Here is a 23,922-nt window from a genome sequence, read left to right on the forward strand (position 1 = left end):
TTAGGATTATGGGACCAACGAAGGTTGTATATCAACCCAAAATTTTTAAAATATACAATTAAAATGTCTAGTATTCTAGTTTGATTTTTATGTTAATTGCTATTTCCTACTATTTTGATGCCTGTATGACACTTGCGTCTTTTATTGTTTCAATGTTTGTGTAGGTTTATGCAGAGATTATGGCTGTTCTGAAACACGATGACTTGTGTACTCGGAGACTTCAAGATAGTGCATCTGATCTAAGTCAGCTGAGCATGCAGACAGTGTTCTCCATGCTTGATCATCTAACTCAGTGGGCTAGGCATAAGTTTCAAATGCTTATTGCTGAGAAAAATACTAGCAAGTCTAACAAAGACAGAGGCGATCTAAAAAGTGAGTAATGCTTATTTCATTAAAAGTGATATTTACATTCTTCAAGTATTTAAATATACCACTTCACATTATGGCTGTGTAAGAAGGCAATGTCACTACATTTTTGTCTACTTTATGATTTCTTACTATCATAGTAATTTCCCCTCCAACAAATCTCAGTTTAATGGTTATTTTAAGAAATATAGATTCAAAATAAAAAAGAAATGTTAATTTTCTGAGAGTTTTGTAAAAGTTCAGTTTAACATATACTTTGCTGTCAGAATAACGTAGGAAGTATTCAGCAGTATTGTTTTAAAGAAATTATTTTTGATAGACGAGAAAAATTTGTTCTTAAATTAATCAGTTTATCTCACTAAACTGGAAAATGAGTTAACAGAATTTTGATACATAGGGTTCTTTTATAAATAAAACTTGAATGACAGACTTTTAAACTGGTTTTATTCTATAGCATCAAGTGAGGACTATGGAGAATATCAAAATGTGACACGTTTTCTAGACCTCATACCTCAGGACACGCTAGCTGTGGCTTCCTTTCGCTCTAAGGCATACACAAGGGCTGTGATGCACTTTGAATCATTCATCACAGAGAAGAAACAAAATATTCAGGAGCATCTTGGATTTCTTCAGGTTCCGAAGTCGTTTTTTGGTTTGGGGTTTTGTTTCTTTTCCAACTTTAAAATGAAAAAAGACACAGAGATGAACCAAGTTCAACTTTGTCAAATCCTTCTATGAGAAGGGAAGAAGAGAAGAGATGTAGTCAGGCTCTTGCTTTTTGAAATAAGTGTTTGGTCGTCTGTCTTTCAGCAGTATGTAGTACTTCCACTTGCTTGACATGCTTGCTTATTTGAAAAGGAAGGAGGAACTCTCTAGTATTTAAGAGAAGATTGTTAAATCCTGAAATTAAATACATTTTTATTGAAAGTATAGTATTTGTTGCTTTTATTTAACTTTATGCCAACCGTGATTTAAATTAAAAAAGAAAAAGCTGAAATTCATTAAAGTAAGGCCAAATGGCTTATTCTAAAATAGAGAAAGAGCTAATGGTAAGAGTGTTGAAAAGCATAAAGATTATTTTCAAGAGGTATTTTAACCTGTATGATGAGGTCTGATTGTAGTTCTTATTTTGTGGTTTATATTCCTCGGCAACTTTCTAATTTGAAAAACTATCTAGTATGGTGCTCATACACTGTAAGTTGTTTGCAGCTTCATATTATACGATTTTATCATTTAATAATATGATATTTATTTCTCCCTATATAAATGTTACTTCAGGTAACTTGAATGTTATTCCTTTTGTAGTATGAAATCGTGACTATTGCAGTATGCTAAACAAAACTAGGGCTCAACTTGGGAAGTTGCCTAACAAAACTGGCATTTACTTAAACATTGAAATGAAAGCTTAAGCCAAGAATTCCTACAGAGTAGTTTGCTCTTTTCATTTTCAACAAGATGCATGATTCTGAACATGTCATATATAAAATGTCTTCTTGTTGTCTTAGAGTTGTTTTTGATGTCCGTTTCCAATTCTGTTATGTTCTGTGTTTGAATAAAGAAATTGTATGCTGCTATGCATGAGCCAGATGGAGTAGCTGGGGTGAGTGCAATTCGGAAAGCAGAACCGTCTCTCAAAGAACAAATCCTCGAACATGAAAGTATTGGCTTGCTAAGAGATGCCACAGCCTGTTATGATAGGGCTATCCAGCTGGAACCTGATCAGGTAAAATATGGGACAAATTCCTAATATATATATTTTTTTCCTTAATCTTCCACAATACAATGCTTGTCTAACACAAGATAAAGACCAAAATACCACTTCAGAATGTTTAAGTAGAGTATGAACATAAGTGTATCCTGTGGAAGTTATTGAGTATGAATTGCTGTTGTCTTTCATGAACTGGAACAAATCTCTTCATAGTGGGTTTACACTGTAATATGCAGACGGTGTTGGATTAATAGTTGATGTATCCTTATGCCCAAGTTTTTGCTAGGACAGTTTGCCAATTTTGGATCAACCTTATTTTGGGAAGGCCTGGAGTTTGATAGTTTGAGTATCAATCAGTATTGATACATGCCACAGAACTATTAAAGCAAGTTGCCACAGGTTTTACTCAAAGTAATTCTGACTTACCATTTTGATTAGTGACTTTCAGGAAAAATGCTTGTAATACAAGAGCAATTGGAAGTTGATTAAAGAAAAAATTATTCCGCTTTCATTCCCCTTTCCCTTCCTTCTCTGGGACTTATAAGCATACGGTACTGTAAAGCTCACCAGTACTGAATGAGCATTGTGCTTTTTATACGCCAAAAATTTTGTATTTGTGTTACTCTCCTAGTAATTGGAATTGGGAAAAGTTTCCCCAGCTAGTTTCCCCTTGCTGTCTTGCACCTCCTTGTGAAGCAGGGGTATCAAGCACAGCTGAAAACGTGTGTGGTAAATGTAGGGATTTTATGATCCTACTTCCTTCGTGTCTGAATATAGAAAACACATTTTTATTATCAAGAATGAAATTGCTTTGTTCTGGGGGATTATTTCCTTCCTTTGATTATTTTTTGGTTTGTTTCTTTAAATCAAATTTTTGTTCACAACTCTAATATGTGTATTAATAAATTAACAAACATCGAACTACTTCTGCGGTGAGACACATTTCAAAGATTGCCTATGGTGATTTAAGGTCTTTGGAAATCAGGGATTTTTTTAAATTGTGAATATTCATTTAGCTTATGGTGCAACTGGTTATGCCTCTTCATATTAAAAAAAGCTTTACATCCAAATTGACTTACTTCCTCCTTAAGACTGCCAAGAATTTCTTGAGAATATATGTGCGTATATATATTTTTTTTTTTACTGTTTTTTTTGTCTGTTTGTTTTTCCATTTCTAGATTATTCATTATCATGGTGTAGTGAAGTCCATGTTAGGCCTTGGTCAGTTATCTACTGTAATTACTCAGGTCAATGGAGTACTTGCCAACAGGTACTGTAGGCTTTTAATATAATGCTGGAGTAATATGAAGGTCCTGTATTATAGCTGTGTATCAGTAGTCATTTCTGTGCATTATCAAGCATATGAGGCTTATCAAGTGTATCTGACTAGCAGTGTGAAGCTCGAGAACTTTTGAAGTGCTCTGTCTGTAAATTACCTGTTTCAGGACATCCAGAAATTTGCTCATCTGCACTGCATTCAGTGTAGTTAATATGCTTTAATTTTTTAAACAGTAGAATCCTTCATCACTGCCTTACAAGTCACTTGTTCCAAAGCTATTCTATAGCCTAACAGGAAAAATGGATTGAAAGACAGTGATTTTTAAAATGCATCATAGAGGTTAAAAACACGAGTTGGGATTTGAATTAGTGGGATGGTGATATACAGTTGTTATTAATATATACCATTTCTTTTTATTTAATTTTATTCAAAGCAAGCTTACCTTTTTTCAAGTAAAAGAGAATTTTATATAAAGAATATTTGTTAAGATTATGTAAAACTACCTGTGGGAAAAAAAAATTGAGTTCAGCACAACCATTTTTATTGCTTTTATTTTCTTCTAATAGGTCTGAATGGATTTCTGAGTTGAACACGTACAGAGTGGAGGCAGCCTGGAAATTGTCGCAATGGGATTTACTGGAAAATTATTTGACTTCAGGTAAATTATCTTGATACCAAAATAGGAATATTTTCTTGCATTTCTTAGCAAGTGACCCAGTTCTAGCTTGGTCAATTTTAAACCAAGGGGCAGTTAGTCTTGTATTTTATTGAAAGGGGAAGGGATTCTGACTAAGAGTCTTCTAGATTTTGCAAAATAATTTGATTGTAAACTGTATGGTCTTTGAGTTTGAAATTTCACGCAAGTGTAAGGCCAAATTCATTTTGGGTTTGCTTTTGGGGGGAGGGGAATAGATTATACCATCTTTTAAAATTTCATTTAATCAGTTTGGAGAAATTTATTTTGATGAAGACTTTCCAGTAGTATGTTAGGACAAATTAGCATGCTTAGACTAAGCTGCTAAAGAAACAGCTGTGGGGTTTTTTTTGTTTTTGTTTTGTTTTTTCCTCTCCCAAAGATGTGAAGTCCACTACTTGGAGCGTCAGACTGGGACATTTATTGTTATCGGCCAAGAAGAAAAACGAAGCTGCTTTTTATGAAACACTGAAAATTGTTCGAGCAGAACAGATTGTACCCCTTTCAGCAGCAAGCTTTGAAAGAGGATCCTATCAGCGAGGATACGAACACATTATCAGGTTTCTTATTTCCATATGTCGCTATTTTTTGAATCCACAAAGCGCATAATCAAGTACCTAGCAGTAAGAATTTTTCATTTCCACAATAAATGGTGCTGATGTGTGTTACCTCTTACCTCTTTTGCATACTCTGACAACTGGAAACCTTTGAATGGGGAATTTATCCCCCATGAAAAATACTCACAATAGAACAGTTGTATAGACTTTAAAAAGTTAACAAGTAAGTTTGTGTGAATATCAGGTAATAAAAATCTACAACTGAATTTTGTGCTTAAAGTGGTACGTACAGTCATTAACTTGAGAACATTAATTTTAATCTGCACAGTGGCCTAAAAGCACTTCCTTCTTTTCTCAACAAAGAACAGTAGAAACTGAAAACCCTCACTCCAGATAGTTTTACTTGTTCTTTTTTAATAAATTTGAAGTTGGCTGTAGTAGACTAGCAACTGAGTACTTTTCTAAATAAGAAGGCTCAGTCTGAGTATTGAGAAAGAGGAGTTTCAAAATAGTTCAATTTAGCCATTTATAAATGCTCTTTGCTATTCAGAAGCCTTGACAAAGTCACTGTTTCTCTGTCAGATATGCATGCCACATTTAGACTGCCAAAGAGAACTCAGAAGTATGCAAGTTCTCAACTTCGCAGCCTTACAGTAACAGTTAATAATAATGGTATTTTTAAATAGATAACTTTATTTTAAAGGAAGTGTTTAAATAACAAACAATATATTGCTTCTAAAATAATATTTGCAGAAAGTACCAAACTTTTCAAAGAATAATTGCTTAAAAGTAATGTCTGGAAACTTGATTTCTGAGGATTGACTTCCTCTCCAAGTGATCTGCATTGTCTCTGTGTTCAGCAGCCTGGTAAAGGAACAGTGAGAAAATAATTCATCACTTACAAATTCTTGATTTTATGGGTTTGATTTTGCTGTGTTTTTGCTTTTAAAGGAGGTCCTACTATTTGAAATTACTTACATGGCCAGCTTTTGTCAAAAAAATGGCAAAAGCCACATAAAACTCATATGTAACTATAACAGCAAGCATTTTCAACATACCTGCCTTTATTTTGCTATCATAGGTTGCATATGCTGTGTGAGTTGGAGCACAGTATTGGACCAGTGTTTCAGCAACCAGATGGTGACCATGGTAGAGATTCCCTGAATTGGTGTGCTCGTATTGAAATGACCCAGAACTCTTATAGAGCAAAAGAACCGATTTTAGCACTGAGAAGGGCTTTGCTTAGTCTCAGTAAAAGGTGAGAACATGACCAGTTCTTGTCAGTCCATGTTGTAGGTAAGTCAGATTCTGGTTTTCCATTTGCATGTTAAAAGAGATAGGATAAAAATCTGTAGAAACTTACATTGTACACAAAAGCAGTCCTCTCCAACGTTGCTTACCTTCAAATTGGAAGGTAAAAGTGGTGTCTGTCAGTTTAGAAATGGTAAGGGAGAAACAGGAAAAAGTATTTATTTTTAGGCTTAAATGGAAAAACTGTGAAACACAGAAGTATTACAAATAAATTTAAACAGGTTCTTTGTAATATATAGTTTATTGAGATCTTTTACTTGCATTTCAACACACTGATATTTACTTGAGATTTTAAGGCCGTATTGATAACTGAAGTTTTTCACTTTCTGCAAAAATATCTTTGCAGCCAGGATTACAGTGAACTGGTTGGTCAATGTTGGCTCCAGAGCGCTAGAGTTGCAAGAAAAGCTGGTCATCACCAGACTGCATATAATGCTCTTCTGAATGCTGGGGAGTCTACGCTCTCGGAACTTTATATAGAAAGAGCAAAGTGGCTCTGGTCCAAGGTGAGCAAAATAAAAATTGAATTTTTTTTTTTTTTTATGTACAAGAAAGTATCTTTTAGTTTTCTTCAAGAATCAAAAAACACTTATAGTCAATATATGTAAAATGAGAAATGTCAGCTGGGACCTCAGTCATACCTTCTGGTTGCAGTTGAGCCACAAGAAGTTTTTACCTCCAACTGCTAGTCAGCCCTTTTTTGTATCCATTGACTCTTCTGACAGCTGTGTATAAAATAGATGGATTATCTGCTTCTGTCAGAGCAGCCCAGGCTAATTTAAACAGTATGAATAGTAGACTTTTCTTTTACTTGTATTCTTTTAACTAGTTTGAGTTAGGCAGCAAACATGGGAGCAATTGCTGAGTGAGATCTAAAGGGACAGTGATGCTGAGAGAAAAGAGGAATATAAGAAGCACCTGAAGTAATATCCAGTCACCACAATCAGAATGGTCTAGAACACACCTGTGAAATTTGCTTTACCTTAGTAACAATTGTAAGCGTTTTACATCTCTTTTATTTAAAGTAAATGAAATGTTTTCCTCTTTCTCTTAGGGTGAGGTTCACCAAGCACTCATTGTTCTGCAGAAGGGGGTTGAGTTGTGTTTCCCTGAGAATAAAGCACCTTGTGATACCAAAAATCAACTCATCCATGGTCGGGCTATGCTGCTAGTGGGCAGATTTATGGAAGAAACTGCTAATTTTGAAAGCAATGCAGTTATGAAAAAGTATAAGGTAATTTAATATGCTAGTGTTAACAGGACAGCGGTTTTTAATAATGTAACAAAATATCTGTTATTATGTAAACTATGACAACTTCCAATAGTGTCAGCTGAGTATCACTGGTATTAAATGATGTATCAATGTGTAGGAAGTAAGTGGTTCTTGTTTTAAAAATAAAACCATCTGAATTAGCTTTAGTGTAATATGTCAATACATGAAAGTCTATAGTTCCAAATAGTGGAAGCTAAATATACCTGATATACCTGTATATACACCCTGTTAAGGTTAAAAAAAAAAAAAAAAAAATCCAAAGGTGTATGGATTTTTTTCTTACGAATATACAGATAGAATTTCCCACTAAAATGTGGGTTACTCTGAAAAGACAATGTGATTACCTTGATGCATTGCTCTGCTCTCACTTTAATGTTACTCCTCTCTCTGGAAGTGATTTACAACTCTGCTTTAAATTTATTTCCAGCTTCCAAAGAATTAGGAAAGAGGCCACTGCTACATTTTCTTTAACAATACAGTGCTGCATTGCTTCATGTTGTTATGCCAGTGGTAATACCGTCTTGGAATGTTTTAGTATTGCCTGCTAAACCAGTAGTATATATAGATCTTTATGCTTCCTGAAAAGCAGTACGTCTTCTCTCCAAGTTTTGGCATTTGGTAGTGTTAATACTTACTGCTATCTTACTAATTAGCATACTGCTTTAACAGTCATTTAGAGAAAAGTCTAATGAATATATCAAATCAAATGAACATTGGAATAACGGAAAACAATGGAATCTCAGTGGATTACATAAAAATACTGTAATGTTTAGCAATCTCTAATGTCTAAATGTTGGCATTGGAAACAAGCTGACATTATTAGAGAATGGATATGTCACTTTTTATTTATTTTCTAATATATATTACACAACTCCTGGGGATTTTTCCTTGGTATAATGCTTCTAGAATGAAAATAGAAACATAAGAAATATCCTAATGTTTCACTTTTTCCAAAAAATTAAAAGAAACACAGTATTTTGTTTCAAGATCAGGAACTTGATTATAATATTTTTAATGAAACTATAATCTTTCCCAGTTGGGGAATCCTATATCATCCCGTCTTAAATTATCTTCCTGTCTCCAAATCCAAAAGCCATTTTAAGAACAGACCTTTAGTTTGTAAGGTATCTCTGGGCAAAGTTACACTTTTAGGGTTAAAATTGCACTTTTCTGTACTTTGCACAAAGGTAACTAATAAAAGATTCTTGTTTCATTCGAGTCACCTGTTTAGTTTTAAATCTTACCCCACCCATGACCTGTCCTCTCAAAAAGTATTTCTTTCATTTTTTGTTGCAGGATGTTACGATTTTTTTGCCCGAATGGGAAGATGGACATTTCTATCTTGCTAAATACTATGATAAATTAATGCCTATGGTAACTGACAATAAGATGGAAAAGCAAGGAGATCTGATTAGATACATAGTTCATCATTTTGGCAGGTTAGACCCTACAGCATCTTTGTATAGTTTCTGCAGAAAGATTATTCTGTTAGTACTGAAAAAACATTTTATAAAAATACATTGTCTTTCAACAGTAGAGTTTGGGCTGACTCAAATTTTTATGCAATATTGTAAAACAAAAAAACACTGAATGCATCATTTAATACCCAACAGAGTTTGCTTCTGCCTTCTTAATAGGCAATTCTCTCTCATCTAAGACTGGACTGATACTTACTAAGTTAATTATTTCATCTGCAGCTTTGATTAATACAGACCGAACCTTTGTATGTTAGTAAGCTTTTAATTGTTGCAGATGCATTAAAATGCCGAATATAGATTTCTAAAGTGCAGCATAGAATGTGAAACAATTAAGCATGTACAATTTGTAAGACTTTTAATATATTGTATTAACATACTGTGATTTAAATACATAATAACAGGTCTCTGCAGTATGGAAACCAATTCATCTATCAGTCAATGCCAAGAATGCTATCTCTGTGGCTGGATTTTGGAGCAAAAGCATATGAATGTGATAAAGGTAGAACATTTCCACTCCACAAAAGAACATTGGGAATCATTTTGTAGGGAAATATTATGGACTGTTGTTGGTTTTGTTTTGCTTTATGACTTTAGAGGAGTCCTAGATATCTGTAACATTAACTAGAATTATTTGCTCCCAAGAAAACATAATTAAAATCTTTGGTGATACCCCAAGCTATAGTAGCAGCTATCCTGTACATTATTTACTTGGGTATTTATCCTATTTTACTGCATTATCAATATGGAATATTTTTAACAAACAAGCTAGCTATTTTAGTCCAGAGAGGAGCTGGCTTTTTTTTCTTTTTGTTTGTTTGTTTTTTGTTTTCTTTTTAAACCTGGGAGACAGATGTCAATCCCACCCATCTGGTCTGTGGCCCCATTCTCCTTCTGCAGGTTTAAGTGGCCGTGAAACCTTGGGGTGATGGAGGAGACTGTTTGTGCTGTGGCATCAATGAAAATCAAGTGCTCAAAAATAAGCCAAACAGAATCATCTTATGGAGTAAATTCAGTGCACAGGTCACAAGTTGGTTTCCTCCAGCTCCTGCCCCATCCAGATTTTTTTTTTTTTTAAGTAGGCATAAATAGAATTGAAAAACCTGAGAACTGGAGAAACAGCTTTTACATTGAAAAACTATTTGGCAGTAGGAACCCCACCAAAAACCAACCCTGCCAACTCTGTTATTTGCTGGTGGAATTTCCAGATTTTGCATTGTTTTTCCCCTTATATTTGGTTACAGCACATTGCCACAAGCAGTACATGTTACTTTTTCCAGGCCCAGTTCTTCCTTCTGTTGTTTAAGACTTTTTTTTCTCTATGCAAATCTGTTTACAAGTATTCAAAGATGAATGTAATAATAGTTCTTATAGCCTTATTTAAATATTTCGTATCCTTTTGGGGTGTGGTTTTTTAGGGGGCGAGGAGGGCTTTTTTCATATATTGTGTTGTCTGTGCTTGTTTATTTCATTCCTAGCCATGCCTCCCGTTATTCTGGTTGGTTAATAACTCAAATAACTGCAATAATTATTTATAAGTAATCGAGTTACTGAATGACATACAAAAAGAACTTTACATTAGGAAAGTCTTTCCTTTTTTCCCTTTTGAAGTTTTTTTTTTTTTTTTTTCCTTTTGGTCTGTGAAAAGTTGACAACAAAATATGTTTCTGTAGGCTTGATTTAAATGATTCATAGAAACATAATCTTGTTTTGTGTTTTTCAGCAAGTCGTTCAGAACGCGTTCAAATGAAAAATGATTTAGCTAAAATAAATAAGGTGATTACAGAGCACACCAATCACCTGGCACCTTATCAGTTTCTGACAGCTTTTTCTCAGTTAATCTCCCGAATCTGTCATTCTCACGATGAAGTCTTCGCTGTTCTGATGGTGATCGTTGCTAAAGTGTTTCTTGCCTATCCACAGCAAGCAATGTGGATGATGACTGCTGTGTCCAAGGTACCTTGATAAGGACGACTACACTTTCATTAAGTTTGTAAAACTGTTTTTATCAGAGAGAAATGTAACTATAACCTTTTTTATTGAAGACTATAAGAAAGAGAGTCTTTTAGTTGCTGTGGCAGTGTTGTGGAACAGGATATGTTGCTGTCACTGCAAAAGCTTTTATTGTAGGTCAGTCTAAAGTTCAGATATTATAGTTTAAACTCTCCAGACTAGTATGCTAACCTAGATGCATCCTGATTTGTGTGATATGTTGGGAAGGAAATCTGAATAACAGAGAGCTATTGACAGTTTTTTGTTGTTTTTAAATTGTCACAGTACTTCCAATCTTATAATCAAATATTTAATCCTCTGCCTTGATTAAAATGAACTAGATTTATTGCTTATTCCTAAAACCTATCTGATTGTAAGTTTGTTTCAAAGCGAATTGGAAAGCATAGTACAGTCATTTCTTTGGAGCTGGTATATTCTTGAACGTTAACTGTTAGTTGTGGGATTCCTGAAAGTGGTTTAAGACTAGAATAATACCCTTTCCCTCCCTCTACCCCTCCCTCCAAAATACCACTTTGAGACTGGTAAGTTCAGGTGTCAAATTTGAATAGGAGACTTCTTGTTGCAGGTATTAAATATTACAAACAAGAAGTAAAGAAAAGAATATATTAATGACTATGTCTTTAGGAATCTTTAAGTAATTTGACTTTTTTTTAGTAAATTTTAACTTTGCTTTCTTTTCAGTCCTCTTACCCTATGCGTGTCAATAGATGTAAGGAAATTCTAAACAAAGCTATCCACATGAAGGAATCTTTAGGAAAATTTATTGGAGATGCAACACGCCTTACGGATAAGCTATTAGAACTATGCAACAAACCGGTATTTCTAGAAATAAATGAATTAATGCATGTCATGGGATTATTTTAAAATGTGGTACAAAAGCTGATAGCTGATAGCTGGCGTTAGCCTGTTCGTTACGTTAGCAGAGTTTCTCTTGAACTGAAAGTACCTTGTAAAATATTTTTATTTTGGAAGTATTTCTTAACAAAAAATTTCAAAACACAGAACATAATTCTAAATAAGCATGATATAAATATTTACGTACAAATGATGCATTTTATAGTGCCTGGCTTTTACATTACTTAAAGTTAGATGTTTTTTTCTTTCATGTTTGAATCTTGCCCAGTAGCTTTTACAGAGTTTTAATATAAAAAATAGGCTAGTTGTGGTGTTGTCATGAACAAATGAACTTGATGATAGAGCTAAAATTTAGTAAATCCTTTAATTTATATTACATTCAGAGTGAAAACTAGATGAGCAATAAATAATATGTTTTGTTTGAACCATGCCCATTTAATTTGAAATTTAATTTGCCTTTTTTTCTGATTACCAAAAGTAATTAGTAAATGTAAAATAGTAAGAATGTTTTAAGTATTTATTTTTAACTTATGAACATTTTTTTAAGGTTGATGGAAACAGCTCAACATTAAGCATGAGCATTCATTTCAAAACACTTAAAAGATTGGTAGAAGAGCACACATTTAGTGAGATTCTCATTCCTTTACAATCTGTGATGATACCAACTCTTCCTTCAATTCCTGGCACACATGCTAACCATGACCCTTTTCCTGGATGCTGGGCCTACATTTCAGGCTTTGATGATACGGTAGGCCTCTACTTAGCTCCTAATTTTAAACTTTATGTCAAATAAGTGTAGCTGCAATTTATTTTCTTAGTTCTCTAGAAATGGAGGGGTGAGGAGGCATAAAAGTTTACTTCATATTTACCTTCATGAAAATGAATGGCTTCTGTCATAACAACATGAGAAGTATATGGCCTCTTAGCATTTAGATCAGCTTTTGGCCTGAGATCAACATGCTGTAAATACCATATGAGCCCCATGAGAGTGCTAACATAATTTGTTACAGTGGTCTATTACAGGTACAGTTTGTTTTGTAGGATTTGACACAGGTGTTAATAAAGACTTTAATTTTCCTTAGGTGGAAATTCTTGCATCACTTCAAAAGCCAAAAAAGATCAGCTTAAAAGGTTCAGATGGGAAATCTTATATTATGATGTGTAAACCAAAAGATGATCTAAGAAAAGACTGCCGGCTCATGGAATTCAACTCTCTTATTAATAAGGTTTGAGTTAGTAAATCAGATACATTGTACTTGTTGACTAGAATAAAATGATGAACTAAATAACAAAAAAGTACTTAGCTCCTAATCTTGAGGAAAAACTTACTGGAGAAGAGAGTAAACTATAGCAAAATATTTTATCCCAGCTGACATCAATAGCAATTGAGAATGCATGACTTCATCGTTGTTTTCAAAAGTCTGTAAGAAGTATAACCTTTTGCCAAAATAATTGCTTATTCTAGAAGAAATATACAGGAAAGGTTAATTACCATAAATGTCAATCCTGCTGTCATATTTCATGTTTCATATTAAGGATTTTTTAATATTCTTAACAAATAATGGGTTCATTCATCTTTTCTTAGTAAAAATGTTGCCATACTTGTTATTTTAGTCATATTTTGCTTTTCAGCAGTACACCAAAGGTTAACTTACCATGTTTTCCATGAGGTCAAAGCAAATGATAATACTTCTGAAACACTAACACAATGCTGATTTCAAATACTGATTTTGAAGGGTTTATTTAGGCCATGTACAAGTTATACAATTTCTTTTATTGAAAAATTTTCTTTTTAAGTGACTTCAGAGGAGAGGTGAACATTTTGCTTGCATTTGTCCTATTGCTGACACTGAAACTCAGAATTTTAGATCCTATATTGTGTGATGGGAAAATAAATGCGGATAAAATGGTTTGTGTTACTGGTATATTTTGTTTATATATGTTGTCTGTTAATCACATTTATTTTCTTTTGTGAATAGTGCTTAAGAAAAGATGCAGAGTCACGTAGGCGAGAACTCCATATTCGAACCTATGCAGTTATTCCATTAAACGATGAATGTGGCATAATTGAATGGGTGAACAATACTGCTGGTTTAAGAAATATCCTGATAAAACTTTACAAGGAAAAGGGTAAAGAACTATTTTACATAATATTCCTCTGAGAGAGTTTTATGGGAGGAGAGAGAAAGAAGAGGATGTTAAAATATGGATGGAATTACATTATTATATAAAAAACCCAAAATTTAAAAATTTGGGGCAAAAATGATCTGAATGTATGCAGACATTTGTGAGTGCGGAAGACCAAACATCTGAGCTGAAGATAATGAGTGGCTTTGATTTGTGTAAAACCACTTGCTTGCTTGCCTGACCTGCTGTTTCAGTGATTTTTTTTTTATACTACTTTTCTGCCCACCAACACCACCATGTTCTGTGTGTTATTTTCCCTTTGTTTGCTCATTTATTTCAATTTTATGGAAATGTTTATCTTATCTAAAATACACTATTTGGGTCAAAATGTGATAAGTATTACTGCACAGTAATACTATGTATGAGGCTTTGTTTGGCTTTTTGGGGGGTTTTTTTGGTTGTTTTTTGCTTAATTGAGAAGGTCTTTTACAGGTATCTATATGACTGGAAAGGAACTACGTCAGCACATGCTTCCAAAGTCAGCGCCTTTGTCTGAAAAGCTGAAAATGTTCAAAGAAGTCCTTCTGCCCCGTCATCCTCCTCTTTTTCATGAATGGTTTCTTAGAACATTCCCTGATCCTACTTCATGGTGAGTGACTGGGATTGGGCTAGCTCAAGAATATCTATTTCATATATTTCAATAAATGTAAATGATGCTAATGAATAAGGGCATCCCGAGGAGGCGATTTTAGACTTTAATATTAGACTTTTATTCCTACAGGTACAATAGTAGGTCAGCCTACTGTCGTTCCATTGCAGTCATGTCAATGGTAGGTTATATACTTGGTCTAGGAGACCGTCATGGTGAAAACATCCTGTTTGATTCTTTGACTGGTGAATGTGTGCATGTGGATTTCAACTGTCTTTTCAATAAGGTGAGAAATGTCCCTTGCTGAACTTGCCCTTTACTGTGCATGGATGTAAGTTATAAATTTCTGCTGTCGTAATTTTTTTTTTTTAGGTTTTTTTTTTTTTTCATTTTATTTTTAAAGTATCTGTTGTATGTCACTTCATTTCTTATTTATACCCAGCAAACAATCCTGGACATGTAAGGAGTATGCAATTGTTCTATATACTGCATTCATGAAAGCCAGCTTTTTGATTTAATGTTGGATAAGCATTCTTTGGATATACTCATACAGTTCCAAATTTTAGAGCATTTTGGGTTGGCTGTATTTTGTGACTCTCCTCCCTTCACTACCACCTCTCCAAACAAAGTTGTAATTACAATCTTTTTACTCTTACATGCACAATTCTGCTGCTGTGAGGAGTGTTTTTGTGTTTCTAACACTCGGCACAAAAATTCCAGTGATTCTACAAAAATAAACAGCAGAAGTTGTGGCCAGAGTGGGCTTTGGGGTTTTGGTATTTCTGCTGCAAGATGCTTTTGGTGTGGGACTTCTGCCCTTTTTAATTCAGATCAGTGAAGCAGAGATATTGTCAGTATATTATCCTGCTACCTTTTCAGTAAGCCTAAATTGTCCTACATAATCCTTAATTTAAAAAAAAAAAATGTTTTTAATCAAACCTTTATATGGTTTGCGAAAAGAAAAAGTTAGGATTTTGTGTGAGACCACAGAACAATAATATATATATTATTTGTAGAGAGAGAGAGATTGAAATTTAGAACCTGTATTACCATTTTAAAAAGGGAAAATAGATGTTATTTGGACATTGGTATCCTTTATTCACAGTAATTTGCCCTAACCAGTTGAGAAGGAGCAGTGATCTGAAACATCTCTTGTCAACTAGGAAACTGCCAGACAATGCTGGGAAAAAAAACAAACAATGCAAATTTACTGTTTGTTTAATTTAATGATGTTTAAAATATAACTTTTTTTTTTTAAATCAATGTAAAGGGAGAAACTTTTGAAGTTCCAGAAATTGTTCCTTTTCGTCTCACTCATAATATGGTTAATGGAATGGGTCCGATGGGAACAGAAGGCCTCTTCCGAAGGGCTTGCGAAGTCACAATGAGGCTGATGCGTGATCAGCGAGAGCCTCTCATGAGGTACCGCAGCAGTTTTTCCTATAAGCTCTGAAAAAACTGTCTGTACTCCAGACATCTGAAACAGTTACTGCTGGTTAATATGCCAGTTCTGGCATATGCCAGTCATGCAGCTCAGTTTGACTATGACATGCAGTTAAATATACATCAATGCTAATATTCACTGCTAATTTTTTAGACTCATCTCAGTGCTTTGTTACCACTACAGATAGATAATGTTTATATATTAAAAATTTGTACATGTTCTTGAAGTATACTTTTTCCATTTAATATATCATTTTCTTAGTTCCTCCTGAATTAAATCCATATTTTTGCCAGACTTTTCAGACCTGAGGAAAAATTCAAATGATTGGTGTTCTACTATTTGGCATAAGTACTAGGCTCCTAGTGTACAATGAGAATAAAAGCTAAGATACAGTCACACATGTCTTTACCAATATCTGACAGAATAGCAAAAACATAGTCCGTGAGCAAATTCTATTGCAACTGTTTGTGTCAGCTGGAAAGACTGCTGTATCTCTTGGATGAGGTTTATTTTCTCCATGTTTCAGCTGACAAAGTGATGGGGTCAGTCTCTCTAATTTCAGGCAAAATCACTTAGGCTAACGTAAATAGCAGATGCAAGTGATTTCAGCTAACGCAACAAATTTGTCAGAAGCAAATTAGAGAGCAGTTTTCTTCTTAAGATTGTAGGAGATGTCACTTCCAATTGATGGATGGTTGGGAAACAAAGTATCTTCAGTAGGTAATCTGAATTCCAGAGAGCACATATAATTCCAAGAACAACTGCCAGAGTTGCTTTGGACTGACAGGTTTCAAGGGAGAAAGCAGAACTACACAGAAAAGTTCAGATTATTCAAATCGTTGCATAAAATGATAAATTAAGTTTTGATGCATGTCTTAGAAGTGGTATTGTATAGCTGATGCCCTTCTCCTATAGCAAAAATGTTGAAGAAACTGCTGACTTTCAGAGATATTATTTATGTCTTATGAAAGTCTTGCACCCTTTTTGTTTCTTATATTAAGATAAAAGTTTTATTGGAAGAGCAGTATGAAGACTAGATAATAGCATTATTTTGCTGTTTTATGAATAGTTTGCCTATCTCGTATTTTAGTTGCAAAACTTGCTGAGGAATAATATGAGGTCTGATATAAAATATTAGATAAACTACTTTGGAGTGGGAGTCATGGGCAAGGTTAGTCTTTGTAAAATTAATAGTAGTGAAACGGAGACAGTTATAACATGAAAAGCAGGTATCTATTTCTGTTAACAGCTTTTTTTCTGTCACTTCAAAATGTGGGAGTGTTTGTCAACTTAAAGGGCAAACAGTAATATTTTGTTTTTGCAGGGTATCTTGTTTTAAAAATTAAATGTATTTGTCAAAATCAGATACACGAAATATGTATCTTACTCTTTTTCTACACAGTGATTTTTTTTTTTAATATATCTATATATTTAGTGTCTTAAAGACTTTTCTCCATGATCCTCTTGTGGAGTGGAGTAAACCTGTCAAAGGGAATACAAAAGCACTGGTGAACGAAACTGGAGAAGTTGTCAACGAAAAGGTTAGTTGCAAGCAAGCATAGCATAAGGTATTTCAAATATCACAGTGTCTGTTATGGTTGCAATATGGTTACATATTTTCTAATTGAAAGTTTAATTTTCTTGGGTTTTTTAATTTTAAAAATATTCTGTTTTTTTCCTTTTATCTCAGTGTTAATAGTTTTTATCCATAGGATATAATGATACTATTTCTGATTGATAGAAATTGTAATTAATAACGAACAAAGAGTGCCTATTTCTGTTATTAGCATTACTAAATCAAGGACAACGTCAACAACAGCAGTAGGATAGGGAAGGCTCCTGCTTCCTCTCACTCTGACAGTTGTGCAGTCCTCCAGATTTACAGTGATAGTGATATCTGGAGTCCTCCCCATGCACATTTTTGTGCTTTTTGTGAGTGCATGTTTATTACTGAATAAATGCTTGCCTTGTCACATGTGGAGAAATACTTGTTAAAAAAAAGATTTATTTATTTATGGTCTCTTTTTATAGCTTCTCATAAATATTATATTATTCATCTAAAATATAGCCTGTACCAGCTATAGTATTTATTCTCTTTCCCTTTTGCAAAATTTGGGGATTTTTTTTTTTCTTAAAAGGAGTATCTAGTGAAAAGGACTGAATGTGTAATAGCAGATAAAACTTAGGGAGCACTGATAAACAGGGCAACAAAGAAAGAAAATTGTAGTATTGAAGCTATATTGCAACAAAAAGCTTAACTGAGGTCTTTAAGCACAGAAAGTCGCACAGAAAGTCATCTTGTGTTCAAATGATTACTAACGAGGCTATGTCAGCCTTTCATTTAGTTACAGGACCACCCATGTAGTTATATATGTTAACTGTGGTTTTTTTCTGGATAGGTGCCAATGTTACATGCTTAAGCTCTAAATGAAAATCTTTGCGTATAACTCATATGAACTAGCTGCTATAAGTGAGCCTCAGAACTGCTTATTTTGAGTGGCTCAACACGACCTGTTATTAGACTTCATTTTCAGTTGCTCATAATTTTGGCCTAAATTTTCCAGACCAGGTGTCTTGACCAGTATCTGTCCATTTCAGAGAATGATTTTTAAAAGTGTTTGTTGTTTATTTTCAAAGTAATCTGTAGTCATCTGGGTTTTGTATTAAATTGGCATACAGTCTTCAAATATCCTGATGAAGATAACAGGTTTTTCTGTATTTTAAGGTACGGAAGTTCGTGGATAGTAGAAATTTTCATTTTTTTCTTTTTTCTTTGTTTCTAGGCCAAAACTCACGTCCTTGATATAGAACAGCGTCTGCAGGGTGTAATTAAGACTAGAAACAGAATAAAAGGATTACCTTTATCTATTGAGGGGCATGTTCATTACCTTATTCAAGAAGCAAGTGATGACAACTTGCTCTGCCAGATGTATATGGGCTGGGCTCCATATATGTGAAATTCATTTGTTTTGGAGAGAGCATTCACAGTGATGTAGCTATAATATTCTTTAACAAAAAGTGTTAATTACTGTGTTAGAATATAACTTGCCACTTTTGTTGATTTCTGATTTTAAGCAGCAGCACAGTTTTATGACTTATCAGAAGCCTATGTAAACTGTACATTTGCAGGTGTGCAAGGTGTTATGACATGTTTGGTATACATATGGAGAACAGTGCACATGAACTGTTAGACTGTACAATTCTCTGCAAGTTTTTCTTATGTACATAGCAACTCTGAATATGTGAAAAATATTCTCAAAGAATGTTGTATGCTAACTATAAAATACTGTATATTTTTTGTAGAGTTTTTGTAATTCATTTACTTGTAGATTAGGACAGTTGACATTAAAGTTTTATACTGCTCTGATAAAGTGGTGCTTTCAACTTTTTCTAGTCATAGTTCTGAAGGGCTTTCTAAAAATAATCAGTATTTCTTTTTGGCAGTAGAACTCAATTTTTGGTTGCCTGCGACTTTCTTCCAGGTGGTCTCTAATGTCTAAAAGTTTATTTGAGATCTTAAATCTTATTATGAAGAAACTAGTAAAATGTTACCATGTTCTGAAACTGCTTCCTTATCTGTTGCCGGCTGTGAAGCAGAGCTGTGGGTTGGAGGACCCCGGCACTATGGCTTGCTATGGGTGTGCGGATATCGTTATCTTTGCAATTTTAGCAGGTGCTGGCTCCTGGCAGCTCTGGACGCGTCCCCTCGTTCTTCCTGTTAAAAGCACGGCTATAGTGAGCAATTTTTTTCAGAAAAGGCGTTGTGACGGAGACAGGAGTCGGCTAGCAGGGCCCGCACAGGGCCTGCTCCCTGCTTCACAGCAGTGTTTGCCTCCCTCAGCACCCAGATTGTGGAGAAGGGGGAAATGAGCTCCTATGATAAGAGATTATAATTAAATTTTTTATATGCTATTTCTGGAAGTTTTACTGTTCTGAGAGCCAAACAGCACCGTTCCAGTTTTTGATCGCAGCGGTGCTGTGCTACTGCCCTCGTGTCACTCCGCCCTGTGGGGGAAGAATATTCACGTAAGGGCTTTACCGTTGTCATCGAGCTTTTGTTTCTCTGAAGAACTAAGTGGAAGCTTCGTAAAGCGTTGTCACTTTAGAGGTGTGACACAAAGATTTTTCCAAATATGATCCGTCTGTCACGGAGGGGTGGGTTGCGTTGGCTTTCGCCACTCAAGGGAAAAGCGGGCAGTTAATTGCCGTACCCGGTACTGCGGGTAACGAGCTCCACCCGCCACACCGGGGTGGGGGGAGGGGTAGGGAGGCCCCGCCCCGCCGCGTCGCTCTGCCCGCCTCTCTATGGGCGGCGCGGGCGCTCTGCGCGGCGCTCTATGGCAGGCGGGCGGCCCGGCTGTCAGTACGGCGCGCCGGAAGGAAGGCGGAGCGGGGCCCGGAGTTGTTTGGGTCCGGCGGGGCGGGAGCGGCGGCCATGGGGGTGCCCAAGTTCTACCGGTGGATCTCGGAGCGGTACCCCTGCCTCAGCCAGGTGCTGAAGGAGCATCAGGTGAGCCGGGGGCAGCGCGGGGCCGGCAGGCGAGGGCCCCCCGCCTCCGCGCCGGCCCAGGGGGGTCCTGCCCGCCGCGGCGGCGGGGCTGGGCCCGGCTGGAAGCGGCGGAGGCCGGCGGGGCGCTGGGCGCCAACGGGGTAACGGGCGGCGAGACTCCCGAAGACGCCTGGTCCGAGTTAGCCGTTAAAATGCCGAGCTACCGGGGACGCGCTGCCGCGGCTCAGCGGGGCGCGGACGGTAGCGCTGGCCGCCGCGCAGGGAGCGCGCAGCGGAGCTCCGTGAGGGGGAGCCCCGTGAGGGGGAGCCCGGCGCGGCGCCCCGCGGACCTCTCGGTCCTCTTCTCGGGGCCGGGCGCTCCCCAGGTTTGTCTGAAACTTCCTGTGAATCCCTCCTTCCCTTCGCGTTCCCGGGCACTTGTTACGCCCGGGTACGGTCCCGTTTTCATTTCCGCGAGGGAGGCAGAGGTCGGGAGTTTCCGTGTTGCTCGGCTCTGGAAAGGCACCGCTGCTCACGGCGGCTGGCACGGTAACGGTGAGGGAGAGTTTTACAGCTCTGCCGCGTTTCCTTGTCGCCTGACGTGTAGGGCAGTTTGTATGAGTAGGAAAAAAAAAAAAAAAAAAGAACGATAAAGCTGAGAAAGGTAAGCTGCAAATAGTGCTATTAACGATCAGACAAAAAAAACAGTCTTGCTTTGAGAGCAATCGTGTTTGATACCTGTTAGATGCAAGCTCTTAATTTTTCATTTTTGTTTCCCTTTTGCGTTATGGATGTGGTTTGATAGCCTACGTAATGATATTCTGATATCAGTTAGGTGATAATTAAAGGCATGTTTGAATGTTAATACCTCACTCCTAAGTAGATACCTTTTTAAAAGATTAGATAGCTGTTGTATCAATATATCTCAAGAATCCTTTCCTCAAATGATTTCAACCTGGACTTTTGACCCTTTCTTGTAGTTTCATGAGTCAAAGCAATTTTCAAAGCTTGGCTCTTTGCCTAAGATTTACTGAATTTCACTGCAGTGTCTTATAGAGTCTGATTCAGTAGCCTGGGCTGCTAACTGAAATTGGTGGTAACTTTAAGCTTTTGTTGAAGAACTGTGAACTTTGGCAACTGAGGGGTCAGCACGTGTCTGCTCCAGCCAGTGGAACAGCAGCTGGAGGTAGTACCCACTATGCTTTCTGAAAGGGGCTGTTAGAGCTCTTAGGATAAATATAAACCGCTACTTAACCTTAAGTATGTCAGTGCTAGTGTCATTCTATATTTTGTCTTTTTGAAGGCTAGATGATGTTATTTGCATCTGTGAAATACTTATTGTTTATAAAAAAGGAAAGAAAATTATTCAACTCTGTTATCTATGATGTTGAACTTCAACAGTTGTATGAATCTGTATGCTTCCTTTTCTCTACCAAGTATACGGCTCAAGTATATGGCCTAATACCTACCAGCATCTGGATTAGCATTTCAAACTGTTTCAAAATGTTATTTTCTAACATGTTATGTACAAGAGAGAGGTTGGTCTTCAATTAATTTAGAAGTTACGTATTTTAGAAATTGATGCTTTGGTATATTGGTACAGTGACTCTATGCAGTAGCCATTGTAACTGATAACTGCTCTCTCAGGTTTTTCAGTGCTTAAATGTTTGCTTTCAGCTTCTACTTGGGCCAAACAGAATCACTCTGATGGTATTTTTTGCCAAAATGTATCTGAACTCCTGTTTGTTACAGTCTGTAAGCAAGAGGGTCAGCTGAGCTATGCTGTCACCATTACATGTTTACATCAGTAAGTAAAGTTGTCATTTGAACAGAAAACCTGAAATACCACTTGAGATGACTTCACTTGACTTTATTTTGAAGACAATTCTAGGCTGTCCAGAGTAGGGCTACTCAATGTTTTGAGTACTTCAAGTCAAAACATTCCTTAAGTATCTTTAGACCATTAATTTTAATTTTCCTTAATCTGGCAGGCAGTTTTTTGTCTGAAGTGTTGACCTTTGATCTGTTTTCTAGGATCTGAGAAAGGGAATTTCTTGTACAGCTTAACATCATCTGTTTGAGTCCAGAGTCAGAACTTTGGGAAAAACAAGGTGTATGGTTGTAAACTTTCACAACAATCACAACAATAGAAATGCTGTTAAAAGTGTTAATGTTATTACTTGATCTGATTCCTTTTGAACTCTCAAAATCGGTCTGTGAAAGGCAGAATGCTGTGCACTCTGCCTTGTAAAAACAATGGAAGAAGAGTTCCGTAGGCTTCTTAAGTAAATGCGAACTACTGTTTGACTTTCATTCAGTTGAATATCTTTGGCTTGGTGCTAACCTCCATAGGCTGGTTAGGTTGGCTGTGCATGGTGCTCTCTAGTATTCCGTGATCTGCACTGCCCCCATGCCCATTTTCCTGAATATGTAAAGTTGTCTGTTTTTACATAGTACGTTTTAGTGGTTTTGTTCAAGAGAAGGGGAATGGTTTTCTTTTAGTGTAGGCCACCTGTCTGAGCTACAGTACTTATAGCTATTTGTAGCTGTCTGTCTGTTTGCTCTTACAGAAAAAAATACCCAGAATAAAGGGAATTGCTATATACACGTAATTATTTGTATATTGCTGCATAACCCTGCTTCTTCGAATGTCATCTGTTTTCCATATATATGTTACTTCTATGCAAAAGCATGACATACTACTTTAGTTTTTCATCTCTTTAGAGTGCAGCTTGTGCAGTGCCCCGCTCTCTTCCTATTTGAAAGTGGGGCCTGTCTGGATGATGTGATGTATGAGCATGTTGTTTTATTCATGTCACAAGGCATGGTGCTGTGTTGATGTAAAAGTATTTCAAAAGTGGTACAAAAATATCACTGAGTGCTGTTTGTCTATCGAATTCAACTGTACTGAAGATTATTATGTGCAACAGAAGATTAGTTGTTGCTGGTGACTAGGGATCTTTCCAGTCTTGCCTCTTGTTTCTCCTCTTCTTCATTCCTGGCACTGAAGCAGAATTACATTTCTCTTAAATCTGGGTGATAAGTACATGTCTGACAGTACATCTTTAGAAATTATGTAGAAATATGTCAGCAACAATACTGCAAATCATCACAAAAAGTGAAGAGTGACTTTTTCCGGTTGTAACAACAGGAGGATTTTTACATAGCGATGGATTAAAGAGTAGGTTTGTTTATTGCAAGTTGCTCTTGTGCGTGTTTGGTTCCTTTTGGCAATAAAAAGATGGCCCCTTTGTTTCATATGCTTAGCGGTATTTCTGCTCTATGTACATCTGGGGGTTTTGCTTCCTTTTAAAAAAAAAATAAAGAAAAAAAGAAAAAAAAAAAGGATCTGTGCACTTATTCAGATGAGGGGGATGGGGGGACTTCATGGCTGGGAAGGACCTGGATTGTTAAGTGAAGCCAAGACAAAACTCAAAACAGCGAAGTTGACAGAAAAGTTATTTTGGAAATCATGAGAAGGTAATTGTTGTATCATTGTTAAGTCTACTGCTTTTGGTGGTAATTGCCACTTTTCTAGATGCACAAACAGCTATTAGAATAAAGAGGCATCATGCAGTGGGCATGGTAGGAACTGGTTAACTGGGGGAGAGCCCTAAAGCTGTTTAAGCCAGCTCTGCTGTGAAATATTTTCGAAACTACATGCTCGGTTTTGTTGTTTTTA

At 36.2% G+C, this 23,922-nt stretch overlaps 2 protein-coding genes across 2 annotated transcripts in view; both read left to right on the forward strand.

The window, feature by feature from the left end:
• Positions 1–19,111, forward strand: part of ATR (ATR serine/threonine kinase) — a 43,316-nt gene extending 24,205 nt beyond the window's left edge. The window contains exons 27-47 of the mRNA XM_067301859.1: positions 165–372; positions 821–999; positions 1,925–2,089; positions 3,253–3,344; positions 3,920–4,011; positions 4,430–4,607; positions 5,686–5,862; positions 6,262–6,421; positions 6,970–7,149; positions 8,485–8,627; positions 9,068–9,165; positions 10,387–10,619; positions 11,358–11,492; positions 12,079–12,279; positions 12,614–12,757; positions 13,511–13,661; positions 14,151–14,307; positions 14,440–14,593; positions 15,578–15,729; positions 17,187–17,292; positions 18,535–19,111. Of these exons, the coding sequence (XP_067157960.1) occupies positions 165–372; positions 821–999; positions 1,925–2,089; positions 3,253–3,344; positions 3,920–4,011; positions 4,430–4,607; positions 5,686–5,862; positions 6,262–6,421; positions 6,970–7,149; positions 8,485–8,627; positions 9,068–9,165; positions 10,387–10,619; positions 11,358–11,492; positions 12,079–12,279; positions 12,614–12,757; positions 13,511–13,661; positions 14,151–14,307; positions 14,440–14,593; positions 15,578–15,729; positions 17,187–17,292; positions 18,535–18,708 (3,279 nt within the window). The 3' untranslated portion in view covers positions 18,709–19,111. The remainder of the gene's footprint in view (positions 1–164; positions 373–820; positions 1,000–1,924; positions 2,090–3,252; positions 3,345–3,919; positions 4,012–4,429; positions 4,608–5,685; positions 5,863–6,261; positions 6,422–6,969; positions 7,150–8,484; positions 8,628–9,067; positions 9,166–10,386; positions 10,620–11,357; positions 11,493–12,078; positions 12,280–12,613; positions 12,758–13,510; positions 13,662–14,150; positions 14,308–14,439; positions 14,594–15,577; positions 15,730–17,186; positions 17,293–18,534) is intronic.
• A 1,042-nt stretch (positions 19,112–20,153) lies between these two features.
• Positions 20,154–23,922, forward strand: part of XRN1 (5'-3' exoribonuclease 1) — a 42,881-nt gene continuing 39,112 nt past the window's right edge. The window contains exon 1 of the mRNA XM_067301865.1: positions 20,154–20,261. Within this exon, the coding sequence (XP_067157966.1) occupies positions 20,187–20,261 (75 nt within the window). The 5' untranslated portion in view covers positions 20,154–20,186. The remainder of the gene's footprint in view (positions 20,262–23,922) is intronic.

This window comes from Apteryx mantelli, chromosome 9, assembly GCF_036417845.1.
Source record: "Apteryx mantelli isolate bAptMan1 chromosome 9, bAptMan1.hap1, whole genome shotgun sequence".
Lineage (NCBI taxonomy): Eukaryota > Metazoa > Chordata > Aves > Apterygiformes > Apterygidae > Apteryx > Apteryx mantelli.